The 17505-nt window shown below is 45.9% G+C and overlaps 1 protein-coding gene across 1 annotated transcript in view; it reads right to left on the reverse strand.

Moving 5' to 3' along the window:
• LOC144173646 (DNA damage-binding protein 1-like) overlaps window positions 1–17505 on the reverse strand; it is a 113094-nt gene that overhangs the window by 67548 nt on the left and 28041 nt on the right. Inside the window, exons 5-6 of the mRNA XM_077701981.1 lie at window positions 13244–13547; window positions 8602–8841 (exon numbers count right to left, since the gene is read on the reverse strand). Coding sequence (XP_077558107.1) covers window positions 8602–8841; window positions 13244–13547 — 544 coding nt within the window. The remainder of the gene's footprint in view (window positions 1–8601; window positions 8842–13243; window positions 13548–17505) is intronic.

Below are 17505 nucleotides of genomic sequence, written 5' to 3' on the forward strand. Positions count from 1 at the left end.
CTTATTTATTCATTACTTCAGAGTACCCCTAAATGCCGTCTGGACGAGGGTATTACATATGGGGAGCAGGACAACAAAATACAAAAATATGTACCAACATGCATAAACGTATTGTAACCAGTAATTAGCTGCAACGAAGGAAAAAAAAACATAGTAGAAGCTACAGCCATACTGGGTTGTACAAATGTTCAACAATCAGATAAATTTCGAACCTAGAGCCCAAGAGCTCTAAGAATTTGGTTGAAACTTTTTCGTTGATAAAATGAACTGGAAAAACCAATTTGGCGTAAAAACAAAACATGGGAAACATAACAAGTGGCAGTACAGCCACATAGCCTGCAGCAAAAGCAAGAACAATGAATGCAAGCTACAACTATAGGGTGTTATACAAATTCAAAAATACAAGGACAACATTTATAGTTAGTGACAATAGTGTGCAGGCGCTGCAAGAACTTATTGGGATCTTTTTCGGTGGCAACATGTGCCGGCAAGTCATGTTACTCAAAAATGGTGCGCGGTTTAAATAATCGTGCGAAGCGAAGTGAGTGACATTATGGATGTTTAAATATGCTGAGGTGATATCGTGGAAAGAGAGCAGAGGGGCCTTCAAAGAAATTTTCATGCAGTGATGGGTATTTGCAAAGCTTGTGAAAAAACGATAAACGCGCATGTTTCCGACGAAGGGCCAAATCCACTAGTTCAGCACGGTTTTAGATGCGAAGCAGCTTATGGTCGAGCCGGTTTCTGCGCCGTTGTGTGCGCGCCGTTGTGCGGCGTCCGCGCCCCCCCCCCCGTGCATGCCTGGCCAGGCACCGCTGATGATGATGGTGGCAGGTTCCTCTAGGAATTTGCCAACCAAAGAATCCATCACGAGATAGCTTCGCGTTCAATCACCGTCGTCATCTTCCGTAGGGGAACCCTGAGTGGTATTGAAGGCATTCCTCCTCTCCTATCCGACGCTCCTCTCCTCTCCGGCATTCCTCCTCTCCTCTCCGAGATTCCGCAATAAATGGCAACACCTGCGGCTCCGCGCGCGATAATGCGAAGCAGCCTAGGGTTAGAGACGCGACGGTAGCCGCTGCATACTGCTCTGGGGGCGCCACTGTATCTCCGCGGTATAAATGACGCGCGCGCGCGCTGCGCTCTCCTCATTGCCCTCCCGCAACGCCGCGATCTAACTGAAAACTAATGAGAACTTGAGTCGACCCCATGGCTGCTTCGCATACTACTCACGGTTCCCCTACGGGAAGATTGCACATTTTTTTCTCAAGTCAGTGGCACTGGAAAACAAAGAATAATTAGGGTAAATGAAACGCGCAACATGGTTTTGCAAGGATACAATATTTTATATGATGTAGGCTTGATGAGGGTCCTAAAAGGCGCTGGCATACTCTAATTTAAGGCAGAGAAAAGTGCTGAAAGCAATCTTTTACTGTGATACAGCCTGTTTTAAATTACGTTTTAGCGACTCAAGGGAACAGTTAGAGCTTGCACTAGTAAGTTGGAGGTGATGCTGCCATGTTAGATGATGCGGAAAGTGAAGGCCAAGGTAGCTTTAAGTAAACTAAAGTGCTTTATTATTCGAGGAATAATAAATAAGAATACGTCTAGTAGAGTTAGTAAATGACATCAACTTAGTGTTATAAACATTTAGCGACAAAAGACAGGTTTAACAGAAGAGATTAATTTAGTCTAGATGAGATTGCAAGGCTGAGTGGTCTGAATCACAGCAAATGGCAGGATACATTACGCAGTCGTCTGCAAACCCTGTAACTTGAGAAGATAGAGTTAGGCAGATCTTTAACAAAGACAAGAAAGAGTAGTGGTCCATGAAGGGTTCCCTGGGTTACCGGTACAGAGGAAGAATTTATATTCATAGCGAAGGTGAATTGGGACCTGAAGGACAGGAAAGCTTTTATTCATATAAGAACGTCCGGGTGAGGCTTAAGTTGTGCTAGTTTTAGTAATAATCTGTGGTGAGGAACGTGGTCGAAAGCTTTAGCGAAATAAAAAAAAATCATCAACCTGGTAACCGGCCTCCATGGATTCGTGAAGATCGTAAACAAAACCGGCTAGTGGATATACGCAGGAATAACTCTCGCGAAAACCGTGTTAATTATAAATATGTTTTTCTAACTAGTGTATGACTTGACTGTGTATGGCATTCTCAGTGATTTTTCAAATGGGACTAGTCTGGTAAATGAACCACGAGTTCAGTGGGGAAGAGTGGTCATGGGATTTAAAAAATGGGACAACCTTGGCTGCTAGCCAGTCTTGAGGTACAGTTAAGGTAGACGACGATTGTGAAAACCGAGGCCTTAAGAATGGACTGACGCTCAGTGATATGGATTGAGTATTTTATTAAAAAGCTAATACTGTCGGCGGTGGTAGAAATTTTGTTTCTCCAAAGTCTCAAAATATCCGCTTCGCTTGTAGTAGCCTACGGCATAGCTGTAGTGCATGAACTTTAAAATTGGAATGAATCAAACATCTTCTCTTGTAAAAACATAATAAAACGGCTATTTAGCAGCTCGGCGCATTGAGATAATTAGACTGAAACGCCGTCAATATCGTTTATAACGTTTAGAATAATGTTTCGATTACTTTTAGGGTTTACAACGCACCAGAACCTGCGTGAGTTACTTGTCAGGTTCGATGACAAATCATAGACAGCGGGCATATTTAGTAGTGACTGATATTCCTTGTCGCATATTTGTATTTCGTCCAAGGGTGTGAATTATCATTTTGGCAAACTGCTTATATCAAAGCTTCTTTATTCGAGCGTGGTAGCTGCGGCGTAAACCATGGAACCATCCTCCGGGTCCTCACGGTTAGGACGGGTGTAAATTTGTCAATTATACTAATACATTCACTTTTTAACAGCAACCAGTTTTATTCAACCGTGGGGAGGAGATGCTGATCTAGGAATTGCTTGTAGAAAAGAAATTATTTTTAAGTTCATACGACCAAGGTTGCCTCAGTTATAGCGCATGATTATTTTGCTAGTCCACCTTCTTTCTACCACTGGGCTACCCAGGTTTATAGTAATCAGGTTTATAGTATAGTATGGTCGAAAATGCCATTGTTCGAGCAAGCACGGTGGTCGTTCATTAAAATACATCAAGAGTATTAGAAGATGTTGCCGAGCAGCACGCAGGGAAATTGATAAATTGCATTAGAGACAAATCTAGACAAGTCTGGCAAAGTGTGTGCGCTTCCGTTTCACCTTGTGAAACTGCTAGATCACTCGAGTTTATAGCAAAAAAATTGAAATCACCAAAAATGATAAGGGTGACATTAGGAAGCCGGGTTTAAATATCGCTTAGAACACGGGAAATTCGCTCGCAGTGAAGGAGCCCATATCAGGAGGGCGGTAAAAGACAGGCAGTAACAACATGATTACCAGAAGACTTCAAGGAAACAAACACGCATTCAAGAAAAGTGCATATTGTGATAATGGTTACAACAAGATCGCTTTTGAGGGCAATGAGTACGACACCGCCCCTTCGCTTGCACGGATCACAGCGGAACAAATTGAACGGTAATGCGCAAACAAAAATATTTTTTTATCGCTTACAATGTCGTTGAGTCAAGTTTCAGTCAATATTACAGTTGATGCTAAGGAAGAATCAATAAGTCAACAATGGGGGACAGTTTTCGAAAGAGCACTTCGAATATTTGTGAACAAGAAGGTAGGCTCTCTTTGCCAAAATTTTCTAAGCCATAGCATATGAGCATTGTCAAAAAATTCTGAGTACAAGCTTACCTCTTGAGAGGCCGAAACGTTTTCTGCGGGAAGCTGAAGAAAATGCCTGTCTTTCTTACTGCCACGAAACATACCAGTTACCATTGAACGTTAGGCTTTGGCTACGAATTATTTGTAACTCATAGACCTAACGTGTAAATTAGAAAAATTTGACACAGACTGTACGTGCGCATTTCATACTAATGGTTATCACCACCACCACCATAACCCGCTCCTCCCCGAGGTTGAGCGAAAGTTAGAGTCACGGCCGATGCTCCTGCTCACCAGTTGGGTCAGAGACGGTTGGTCGTTCATTGTCATGTATGAGGAGAAACTAGTACAGAATCACAATTCTGCTTTTCATAAGACTGTGGTGAATATGTGGCATCAATTGCGACTGTCCCTGTTAAAAAGTACTACTGTAGTGAAGTAAAACACCGTGACTTCAAACTCTACGTTAAAATTTTTTAGCGATTTCAAGCGTTTGCTGCAGCACAAACATTCAATCGTGGGGCAGGGAACGGAAGGAGAATGAACGTACGAGTGCCCAAGCCTAATGCACGTTTGCCTGGAGCATCGGTACCTGAATTGAAAACATACATATGATTAAAACACGTGCAGCCTCATTGGCTAGGAGTACGTGGCTGCGTGCAGAGATTCACGTAAGAAACGTAATTGATGATTTTTGACAGTAAAGCTCCAAGTTGCAGGCATGTTTCGAACAGGCAGAAAAGATCAAAATCCTAGCAAAAAAAGCAAACCTCGCCGTCAGATACCGTGTGTTGCGACGGTAATTGCAACACTTTAAAAAATTTTCCTGAGCGAACCACAGCTCCGTTCGCGCTCAAACTTGCCACGAAGATCGCAATTTGTGGTTTATTTTGTTTGATACCGGTAACAACGATGGTACTTACCTGTTTATCCTGAAAATAAATAAAAATAATTTTTGCCTATGGGAAAATGCCGGCGATTTGGACGTGCGAGCCCGAAAACCTGGTTTTCTGATCGTCTGCTAGCTCATTTCTATGTGAATTTTCTGATCGTCTGCTGCACCATTTGGCTCCGTACGTTAATCACAAACGTGCATTTCACTCTGCAGGTGGTTCCGTCGTTCCAACATCAACTTGCGCTGGCTCGCACGTGCAGATCAGCCGCCGTTTTCCCATAGGCGAAAGTCGCTTTTATTTATTTCGAGAATACGCAGGTAAGTACCATCGCTGTTCCCGGTATCAAACAAAATAGACCACAAAGTGCAATCTTCGTCACAATGTTTAGCGCGAACAGAGCGGTGGCGCGCTCAGGAAAAAATTTTAGTGTTCCAATTATCGTCGCAACACCCTCTATTTGCATCTGTTTAATTCAGTCTTAAATGTGCCTAACGGCACTTCCTGGCTTCTCGATGGGAAAAAACAAAATGGGCTCTGCCGATGACGCGAGAGCGCATTTGAAGCTACAGGGGTCAACAACAAAACAGAAAGAGCCTACAGTACAAGGTTCCGTTTTTTTTGGTTGCCGTCTGTAGTTTCAAAAGCGCTCTCCCGTCTATGATGTACCATTACCAACTAGCCCAACATCAACCTTTGTGGGGGTTTACTGTCATCAGGTTGGTTCGCTTTTGCGTGGTTCCTTCCCTTTTGCGTGCTCCTTCTCTTTCAAGAGTATTTCCGTTGCAGCTACTATGTAATTTGGAAACAATGAAGCAACGTTATTTTCTGTCCTAGTCAAAGCGGCAACAATGCTGTCCTTTCACACCAGCCAGCAATTGCCAAGTTGAGTCAGACACGATACCTACTGGCCTGCTTTATTTCCGGGCAGTGCCATTCTCGGCGATGCTGCTTTAATGCTGTGCGATTTATTTTAGTGTTACATTTAGGGATAGGGTTAGTGTTGAAATTCACTGGAAAATAAGGCGTGAGTCAAGTAGTTTCAGGCACTGATGGTGTTGGTTGGCCTTGTAAAGTGACAGCTTTTCTTGATGCATCAGCATTCTTTGCGGCATAACCCCACATCCCCAACTGTGTACTGCCCTGATTATGCACAACATTGAACATTCAAATAATTATATTATCATGCAGCTACATAATTAATGAAATAGGAGTAAAAAAGCAAAAATGTACAGAACGTATACCTTCAACAATAAAACTCCCAATGAAATAAAAATCTTGGCTACACAGCGCTCTCGAAAAACTAAAAGAAAAGTTTAAAAGGCCTTGAAAAAACAAACCTGGCACGGTTAAAATAGTGAAAACGGACCATTTCTGCAACGCCCTGCTTTGGCACAAAAATGCATACTTCGCTATGTTGACACTTTTATACGCTGATGGCTAAATGGTTATAATTAGGAAACTGCTCGAATCCGAAAACAACATACAGGACATTGAAAATATCAAAAATTAACTACCGAAAAAAATGGAAATGTAACAGAGCAATAAACGACAAGGGACCGAGAAGAAATTTACAAGACGGGCGCTGCCTTGTGGTGGCGCCTCAGCCCAGCTAACCTTGGATATGCAAAGCAACACCTTGGCTTAATCTGCTCGAGTCGTGCTTCGCTTGGTTAACATATGATTTAGCTGTACTGCCGACCACGTCTAAAAGCCGTTAGTTGCCGTGCAACGCTCACAAAAGGACGCCGGGCGAACGCGGCATTCGGAGGGGCGACCGCGGCGTTCAATCACGCGAATGCGTCGTCTCTCTTCGCCAGCTGCGCGACGGGTCACGTAACCCGAGACGACCAGCGGCGAATGAATGAGAGGTTGCGTGGCTGGTCGGCTGCCGATCAGCTGATCGGCGCCCGATCATGCGCCGCAGAACGACTCAAAACCTGGCCTTGTGCGCATCGGCGACAGCGGTCCCGGCGAATGACGCGATGCGCTAGTGTGTGTCGCCCGGGGGTGTGTCTCCGGTCAAAAGGTCAAGTTGCGCATCCTCCACCAAACCGCTGAACGAAAGCAGTAAAGCTTTGGTATAAAGTATATATATCTTATACGCCGCCTACTACGTGTCTGGCAGCCCCAGCCCTGCGGTGACCGGCATTAATTTTGATGGCGTCCTCCCCCGTGTCCCCAGCTCTCTCGTCCGGCGAGGTTCGAGTTCCTTTTGGCGACTTCTCCCTGCCTTCAACACGTTTGCCTTTCCGGGGCCTGGCGTCATCAAGGACATCTTCACAACCTGCGGCAGCAAACACTCCTCGACTGTTTATTTTCATATTTTTCGCTCTCGCTCCACTCAATATGCCACTGCGGTTCGACCGGGACGCTCGTTCCCAGGGTCACAAGGAACGGGTAACAGGGTCACAGCGTCGACGGGTGACACGATTAAAATGAAGAGCGAAAAGTTTAATGTGGTATGCTCCACTGACACAGACGATGTGCGTGACGCTTGACGCGTGGCCTAGCTCGGGGTCGGGAAAGGCCGTACTGTAAATGGTTTTAAATACACATTTCGCAAGCTTCTTAATAAAGCAATATGACCGCACTACACGACTGATAACGCAGTTTTGTAAAAAAAAGTAAAAGCGCCTTTCTTAGGAGAAAGTTTGTTGAAGGAACCCTGCAACACTTTCGATACGCGCTGTCACTCTTTCTTTCGCATCTAGAACCACTGCGTAAGTTATACCTAGTTATCGCCAGCACGGAGCGGCACTTCGTGATCTGCTCGTCGCACCAGATACGCCTTCCGTTTCTGTTTGTTTTTCTGGTTTTTTAGATGCAACGCATCTATTTAACTCGCCTTGTCCCACGTAGTTGTCGCGGCGTAGTCCGCATCCCTCCCCCATTCTCCACGCCGCGGCAGCTGCGCGCTCCGCCGCTCACACCGCAGCGCCATCTGTGCGTCAGCGCGGTCAGCGCGCAGCTAGCGCTCGGCTGCGCTCGCTCCCGTCGCCGTGCCAGCTGTGCGTTAGCGTGCAGCTTCCGCTCGGTTAAAAATTTACACCATCTTCCCGCTAGGGGAACCATGCGGTAGATGCGACGCATCGGGGGTGAACATGCTGCGTAAATAGGATACACAACAACAGCAATCCACACACTGACATCGCTAACATAACGGAAACGCAACGGCAACCCCAGGTGCGTTGCATCTACCCCATGGTTCCCCTCGCGGGAAGATGGTGTAAATTTTCAAGTTGCTATTGAAAACCGTTCATTGCTGCAAGTGAAGCAAAACCGGCGAACAACCGCTCCATGTTCTTAGTGACGCAAATCGATCCGTCGAAAAACGTCAAGACTGAGAAAGGGAGAAAAAATTTTTAGCGAGTTCGCCAAATATCTGACGGGCATAGAGCAGTAATTTTTGGGTGAGGTACTTTGCGGCCACCTAAACTAAGTATTGGTTGTGTTGGGTGATCACGTTCTGCAAGTATTTAAGATTTTAAAAAGTTGAAAAAAGTGTTGCAGCATCCCTTTAAAACCTCCGCAAACTTTTTTCAATCAAAGTCAAAATCTGAGTACGATCAAAGTCAGAAATCCCAACTGCCAAGGCCGGACTCCAAGTCCACATAAACTCAACCAAATCCAAAACCAACGCCCGCGCAACGAACCAGTCGATGCGATTATGGTGCAAACGGGTAGAATTCGGCTTCATAACGCCAGGACCCCGGTTTTGTTACGACCACTGGAATATATGTTTCTAATATGATCATCGCCATCCTCATCATTCTGATTCAGTGCCCTCATTGTGTAAAGTTGGCTTTCCTACAATGCGTTTTGGTTACGACACTATCATCAGTGTGGACAAGAACACTTGACTTTTAAAACAGTCGCGAAAGCCATTCACAGCTCGGGTAAGAGGGATAAGAAGCAATAGCCTGGCTTTTGGTACAGCTACAGGTATGTACGCTGCTGAGAAGGTGGTACCTGATCGTTGCGCTGGGAGTCCAGTTTGATTAGCTGTGAGTCCCCGAGGCGGGATCCGACGTAGACGACGCCGTTGTCGAGGTAGCAGAGGCACTCAGGGATGGTGATTTCCCCGAGGAACTCGAGCCTCAGGTCGCCGACCACTCGGGTGCCATCCATGTGGTCCTCATAGTGCACAAGCAGCATGAACAGCCGGCCCGCTAGATCAGCCAGTAGATACCGGGAGCCGTCAGCGTCCACCTTGGAGGGAATAATGTAATTTTGAAGAAAAACATTAGGACGGAGAAAGTGGCTCATCGAGATCATGAAGCGCAGGCACCATCTGCAGCAAAAGTTTTAGTGAGAAACTGGATCCACTCTGCCTCCCTATAATTTGAAAAATGTAAGGTGTGTCTTAGCAACGGAGTCACCGTTGCTAAGGGACCAGCAGAACTGCAAGCGGCGCAAGTGGAGACGAGGATGCGGATATGCACCGCTTGACGTGACGTGTAGGCTGATGCTTTGGGGTTTAACGGGATGAAACAGACTTAATGTACACGAAGTTTAACTTTGTTTCGCAGAGCATCTCGCGTAACGTTAAGGCTGTTAAACGTTGAGCATAAAGAAATGCCTAGAAAAGGGCAATTCCTAGGTTCTCAGTCAGAGTGACAGAGAGGAGGGAAGCCACACGAGAAAAGATCAGACACAGAAATAAAAGGTGACGATTACGGTTTGACGCCCAAACTAAGCGTTACGACTTAGATATCCTTAGCTCGTACCGAGCTCGAAAACACGGACACACACCCTCAGAAGTGCAGCGTAAAGGACTTTGCAAGATGGCTAGTCGGCAAAACATTTACGGTCAGCCAGGAAGTTCAATCAGTCAGTCAATCAATCAATAATTAAAAAAGAGAGGTGTCCACCACAACAAATCTGTGGGGTACTGTGAAGCCCAGTAAAATGTTGCGCACCTACAGAGTACCACATATTAGCGCTAGTGTATTAAACAAGGTTTCGTAAGCTCCCGCCGCGATGGCTCAGTATCTAAGGCGTTTTGCTGCCCAGCACAACGTTACGGGTTCGATTCCCGGCCGCCGCGCCCACTTTTCTGCTGGAGGCGAAAAGCAAAAAACGCCCGTGAGTACGAGATTTCGGTGCACTTAAAGATCCCCAGGTGGTCAAAATTAATCCGGAGCCCTCCACTATGGCGCGCCTCATCGTTTGCGCTTCGTCGGCGCGGTAAACCCTACAATCAATCATCATTAGGGTTTCGTAAGCAGGAAGGTGTGGTACTCAAGGACATTTCATGGCTTCATTTTGCACTGCCAGTTCATCAAACTTTTACAGAGAGCAAATAAATTCATTTGCAATATATGCGTAGCTCTGGGACGTTTTATAAATTTATGTTGTGGTAAACATAGCGGGTTACACGACGAAAAGAAAGAGAAAAAAAGAGAAAACCACACACCTCTGCATGTTGCAGCCCTTAAATTTTAATAAAATGTGTACAGACCATGGGGTAGTGGCCTAAACGCCAGATGGTAATATAACACCAAGGCTATTCTGACTGGGCGGCTCTGGTTCCCGCTTGGGTTTGGTCATAGGTACATGCAAGTGTCTTGCATTCTTCAGCCGCGTGCAGCAAGCTGCCATACGCGAACAAGCATATGCGGACCGGCGGGGTACTGCTGGAGCCTTGCCCTCTTAAAGGGACCCGATAACACTTTTTTAACCTTTTTTGGAATATTAAATGCTTGTAAAACGTAGTTACTCCACGCACCCAGTACTTAGATTAGGGGGTCGCGAAGTACCTCAGCCAAAATTTCCGGCTCTATGGCCATCAGCTAACATGGAAACTCACTGAAAAGACATTTGTCTCTTTCCCGGTCTTCACGTTCTTCGGCGGCCGGAACAACGTCACTGAGGCCATGTAGCAACTGTTGGCCGGTTGTCTTTCAGTTGCAGCAAAGAACCCTTTTCGATAGAAACTTTAAAAATTAAGGCACATAAACAAACCAGAAACGGAAGGCGTAGCTGGTGTGACGAACCAATCATGCAGTGCAGCTCCGTGCTGGCGATAACTGTAGCTTTCGCAGTGCTTCCAGGCACAAAGCTATAGTGAAAGTATTTATTGAAATTGTTGCAGGGTCCCTTTAAATGCGACCAAATTTTAGCAACCATAGAAGCCACGATACAGACAACAATTATGACCGGCGGCAGTGCGTGCGAGCAAATAACGTCAAGGGATGAAGTACTGCGCCTGTGCGCCTATAGTTTTTGGTTGTGACGCGCGTGGTTAGCCTGAGCATTAGGGTCAACAAACATTAAAGCTAACGTCATATGTATACAGACTTGGGTGGGTTGGTGACGGGCGATGACATCAGCCTTGAAAAACTCGCAGTGGATCAACGTGTTCTTCTTGGGCTCTAACCTCAACACACGGACACACCATTCTCACATATGCATTCAAGGAATTGGCCATTGCCGAGAGCAGTTGCAGCGAGAAGGTCAAGACTAATTTACCACCTTCGATGTCGATATACCAATCCACGATTCCCTCATACCCACTCAGAATGATTAACGAGTAGCAATGACTGCAGCGGTCAGAAGATTATGTTCGCTTCACCGATTTTCATTGAGAGCGGCGTCAACGTAGCCAGCTGCAAATATGTTCCCACAACTTAACGAGAAATAATGCCCCAAATAGATCATAAGAGGAAGCTTATGTGCCCCGCTAAATTTCTGACAGATTCTTTCACGCAGTTATTATGGGGTATTTGCTGAGACCAAAGTTCGTTAAAGCAAGGTTAACGAAGCGTCATCTAGTATATGCATTTTCGAACTTTACCAGAATTTTTTGAAAACACGAAGTTACTGAATGCCGATATGGCGACTCCACCCAGAATCAAATTTTGTATTGTTCACCCCAATACTGAAAAGTTTCGAATATTCACGCACCTCTAGCTGCAGGCATTCAACAACAGCGTAACATCTAAAAGTATCAGTTTGTTTTAACTCGCACAGCTGGGTTCTTGCTCATTCGTACAGCCTAATCATTTTCGGATGTGGAGCAAACTAATTTGTATGGATGTAACCTAAATGTAATTCACCAACTGCGCTCCAGTAGGACTCTTACATTTCGCAGTTATGACCTTCAATCAATAATTTATTACTCCTCACTTAAGACGAATCTGCGAACAGCGTTTGTACCAAACTTTTTTCTGAGCATCAGGACTCTTGTAATCGGCTGCTGGTTTGTAAAACCGAAAGGAATATTTGTTTTGGAAATATCATTAGGAATTTGAAATTTCTGTTGCATCAACAGAGAGATAGCAAAAATGAACATCCTCGAAGTATACACCTTAGTTTTACCCGCCGCGGTGGCTTATTGACAATGGAATCGTGATGCTGAGCCAAAGGACGTGGGTTGGATTCCCCGTAAGAGCGGCCGCTTTTCTGATGGAAATGAAAAGCCAAAACGCCCGTGTCTTCCACATTTAGGCGCACATTAATGATCCCCAGTGGATCAAAATTAATCTGGAGCCCTCCACTATGGGACGCCTCATCGCTTGTGTAGCGTCGGTGCGTTAAACCCCACAATAAATCAACCAGTCTTAGTTTACCCGTGCTTCCTACACCTGTTCCTTTTTGCTTTTGCCAGACGGATGTCTTGAGGCAAGAGCCTTGGCCACACTTACTCGTTTGCTTGCGGCACTGTAGATACGTAGATATCTGCCATGACGCTCTCAAACCTTCCTTCCAGTTCGTTTGTATGTGCCCTTATCCCTTTCAAAAACGTCCATGGATATCACAATCGACATTACAGGTGCACTAATTTTATGCCTGAATCTGAATTTTTTCTATGTATAAAGCGAAAGCATGCTCAGTGTGTCCGATGGCGGGCTCTCAAAAAAACTCATGCATTTCCCCGTGGAAAGGTTGGTCCACCGAAAAACTCTGATAAGATCTTTGTACGCATGGCGCGTAGGTGAATCCGGGCTTCCATTGTGTCAAAACAGTTATATGAAAATCGCGAAACCGGAACGCTTATAGATAAGACAATACACGCAGAGATCTTAAAGAAGGGGTACGATAGAATACATTTAGATCGTTCTTACTTGCGTTTGCTTCGTTCGCAAAAAAAGACGCATGGTTTCATTCTTTATTTGCTATTTGCGCCCTAAAAGGTTTGATGATTCATTCGACGCACTTGCATCAAAGTTTGGACGCACTTTTAGCTTTCGGACTTCTTTAAACCTACTGCAGAAAGGGGTGGTAATTTTTTTTTATGGAGCCCTAAACAGAGCGTTGCGTGATAGGGCTTTCTTCACCTCTGCACTTCTGCATTCCCATTAATGTGCGCTAATATCTTGCTTCACGAAGTTCATGCAGTGCAGGTAAATCTGCTGTGGAGTTCCGAATATAGGAAAGTGGGACAAAGCCAATAAGGGATGCCAACACACCAACATGTAAGTTATTTTCAGCACGCGTGCTCACATCGTCTGCTGCTTCCACAAAGAGGACGCGGGCGACGTACCTTGGGGTTACATTCGTTGGCGCATCGTTGCGTGTGCCTCTCCGCACTGTACAACTTATGCAGCACTGCATATCAGCTCAGCATAGCGCTTGTATAGCGGCTGCAAATAGCGCGACACAAACATACCTTCCCGTAGCAGACAACGGTGCTCTGCGCGAGGATGTCCGGCGTAATGACGATGTACTGGTCCCCGTTGTGGTAGGTGATAGTGTGCTGGCCAATGACCAGTGCGCCGCCGCAGGGCACGGCTATGACCATGTCAGCCTCGCTCTCCACGTGGTCCTGCTTCCACGGGCCCTGGACAAAGCTCCTGTCCCGGACCTCGTAGGTCTTCAAATGGCGTGCCTGTCTGTCCTGGTGCAGGAGCACCAGCGTGGGTGCCTCGTAACCATACAGGAAGGCCATGTCCTTCACACACAACTCCTCCATCCTGCGCAAGCAAGGACCCTTTATGAGAACGAGTTACAGGAACGAGGCTCTGGAGCTTTAAGGCGGGCCCAATTCAGATTCGCGTTCGCATATCCCTCGCCTACACCACGAAGGCCGCTACCACATATTAACTTTAAAATGACGCATCCTGCACTAGCAGATCCGTATTCTAGCTAAAATTTGCGCAACGCATTCCTCAAGCAGATTTAATGTCTTCACCTATTTCTAATCCCATCCCTCCTCTTTCTCATTCAGCTGTATCAAATTCGCGTTAGATACCTCCAGCACATTGCTGGCGTAGGATCACTTTGGTCTCTCAACTTCAGCCAAAAAACAAACAAATCTGTCCCTTAAACTCGACGCTCGGTTAGCATTTTTATTTTCATGGCACATCGTGGTGACCGAAGTTCTGTACAAAGTGCCTAGTAAGACGCTAAATTGCTACTTATAGTAATCATCGAAAGTACAAATTGGTTTTGCATGATTTCGGCGGGCAGAAGTAAGCTATCATTTCCTTGCCTTCAAGACCGTCTGTAATGCACAACACATGTTAATTCTGCATCATATTTCTTTCTTGAGGTTACAAAAAGCATAAAGCACCTTTTTAGAGCCTTTTCAAACTGACAGCAGCAGTTACATACACTACGGCGCGCCTCATCGCCGGCGTTATGTCGGCCCGTTAAACCCCACAATCAATCGATCGCCGCCCCAAGTATGGACGGGTACCGCCATCTAGCGGCAGCCAGGAAAGATGTTGCGCACGACAGACCGTTTAAATGCGCACTGACGTGAATTTGCCCAGCTCCTGTTTTTGCTTGGAACTGAGTAGACTGGCTCAAATAAACACACTTTTCATCGTTTATCCGGGCAATAAGGCGGTAGTTATTTTAAAAAGCCTGAACGAAGAAAAAGTACTGTGCTCTGTTTGCGGCAGCCGCACAAACTAACAGCAGTGACGTCAGTAAACGGTGCTTCGTGATTGGACGATGTCCAAGATTAGAATTCAAACAAAATTTTGGTTTCGGTTCTACGAAATAACATGCTGGCATCCGACATTATTGTTGTATGGGCATTATCGATATCTCAGTAATTGGCATACCGCACTTCTGCCATGTTGTCGGCTGTAAAATGCGTCAGATAAGCCTACAAGCACAGCTTCAAATCGTAGCTATGACTAGCAGAGGCGTACGCAGTGGAAGAACGCCCTCCGCGTCACCGAAGACGCTGAAATGAGATCTGCGTTTCCCCCATCTTTGGAACTTGCCAGACTCATGCCTGTATCGTAGAAAGCGTGTTCGCACTTGTCCAAGTGTCGGCTGATTCTGGACTGTGTCAACTGACCGCTAGCATTCGGTGCTTACGGGAACAGCGAGACAACGAGAACTGGCTAGCGCGACAGTGTCAGTCTGTGCGCGTTCTGCGAACTCGCTGGTGGAGCAATGATCGTTACACCGCAAAAATGGTATATTCACTATTGAAAACACTGGCCAGAAACAGAAAAATCAACTTAAAAAACATTCGCTCTCGGGGATTCGAACTTGCGACTTGCACAATTAACATGCCTACCACTCGATACTATTGAGTTTCATACAATGATAACTACTGGGGAAACTGTCGCTAGTTCCAGCGCGAACACCGAGTCGGTGCTTCCGCTTCGATGGGAATGATGGGTAGTTCTACACTCTTAGGCAAAAAGGACTAAAAGTTCGTCCTTTCGGGGACTAACGGCCTCTGCCACAATCATTAGTCCCTTTGGGGACTAACTGCGAGGGGACGAACGGGTTAGTCCCCCACCCGGATGGTCCGTCCCGATACTCCCCAAGGACGAACTGCGTAGAGTGCAGAAAAAAGAAACACATTTCGGCACCGGCAGGAATCGAACCCCTGACGCTCGGGTATATATACTCAAGGAACCCGACGCGCTATCCACTAGACCACGCCGCCGGGTGGAAACTGTGATAGATAATATTCAAGTGTACAGCGTGTAGTTCTGTGCATAACAACAGATCCATTGCAACTGGTGCCCGAATTTCTATCTGTGCAAGCGAACGTGACCGCGTTTTGCGCCTTGCGCTTAGCGCTTTGCTAGGTTTAGGGACTATTGCTCAGTTCGATTCGAAGTAGAACCTCACAACCATAGTTTTTCTCGTAATTAACAATCAACTCGTCGTCGTCTAGTTGAGATAGGTGGCTGGGCGATCGGACGACTCATTTGTTTCCGCACAAATTATGCGCAAGCTAAATGCTTTCTTAGTGTTCGATACATATGTTAAGTGCTCTATGTAACGTATGTGAAAGGTGTCGTCTGTGTGAGTGTCAGAATAAGGAAACAGGCCATATTTTCCTGCATCGGCGAAAGCGAATTCGGTGTTGCTTAGCTTGAATTCTTCAAATTCGCGTCGGTAGACGATTGCGACTGGGAAATGCAAGCGGGTTTTACAGCAGTTGCAGCATTGTCATAGCTTTGGTGCCCAAGGCAATTATGTACCGAGTGTAAAAGATAACTTCGAGACGCTTACCTGTAGCGAGCATTTTTGTTTTGCAGTTGTCATCAGCAACATGCGTTTTTTCTCGTCTGTTAAACACATACATATTCATTACGCTCAGGAATCCACTTTTGCTATTATTACTAATTTTTGCGCCACTGTTAAGGCGCTTGAAAGCTTTCATTGGCCGTTATTACCTCGCACGAATCGTATGCAACACAGCGTATCAACATAACCTCGCCGAGAAGCGTATGACAATCGCGCTTCGCCGCTCCTTGTCATTACCCGCCGCTCTACTAACCCTAGGCGATTTTATTATAACTAACATCAAAATTTTCTCCCGTGGCACCATCTAAAGCGCCCAGTGACTGCAATGGCTTGTGTTTTGGAAATATGAAACTGTTCGCAGAAGGGCAACGACGACGCCATTAGGGGATTAACGACGCAGCAAAGAGACTAACTGCATGCGTTTCGTCTTCCCGTTACTCCTTATAGATCGGCGGGGACGAACAGTTAGTCCGAATTTATGCACACGGCACGTACTCTGCCGCAGATACTCCCCTTGAAGATGAACGGTCGCCCGCGAAGACTAACGGCTGTATTTTAGTCCCTATTTTAGTCCTTTTTGCCTAAGAGTGTAGAGCCGGATTGCGTAGGATCGAAACGGGCCTGAGGCTGCGCGAACTGTGTTTTGTGAAAAAAAAAAAACTCTTATTGCCCGGTTCGCCGCTTACAAATTATATTACGAACAAAAACGTTTGTGACCAAAAACTGTTTTTATAAAAATAAAACGGAACGTTCAAAGAATAAGCAGACGTGAAGTCGAGGAGGTTTGTGGAGCAGGCTTGCAATTTGCCGCACACTTCCGCAGGACGCGGAATTGTTTAAAACATAATTGTAAAAGTTTCGGAGCTTGTAGTCTGTAATAGTAAGAAAAGTTTTGTGATATTAAAAACGATTACCTTTCAGGAAGTTATTCTAGCCTGAAATAGGGACATTTATCAAGCTGCGTTCCTATCAGCCGCCGGTACTGCTAGTCTTTGCCGTAGGACCCAGCGCTCTAATGAAACTTGTGGCCGTTCGAAGCAGTTCGCAACCGCCATCGTCTTCGAAAATACATTGCTCTTCCGAATGAGCAGCGCCGTAACCCCTAATTCACAGGCAACTTCGAAGCATACAGCCCCGTCATTTCTGTTTTCGTGCTCGTTGTTCCGGCAATGAACTCATTACCCGCCCGATTTACAACTGTAGCTACAAAACATTTTCACTCACGGCGGGTCAGTGCACGTGCAGCATCCAGTTCAAGGAAAAACGTATGGTTGAACCGTCCTTATAAAATAGGGGTTCATGCAAGTCCAAAAGGAAAACAAAACTGGCTGCACGATTCAATCCATAATAACTTCCGCAAGCCATGAAGTGACAATCCAAATACAGAACTACGCATCACGCCCGTTGCAGCGGACGATCGCAGCG

The sequence above is a fragment of the Haemaphysalis longicornis genome, unplaced genomic scaffold (genome assembly GCF_048455015.1).
Source record: "Haemaphysalis longicornis isolate Haplotype H1 unplaced genomic scaffold, Haemaphysalis longicornis Haplotype H1 scaffold_3, whole genome shotgun sequence".
NCBI classification, from domain to species: Eukaryota; Metazoa; Arthropoda; class Arachnida; order Ixodida; family Ixodidae; genus Haemaphysalis; species Haemaphysalis longicornis.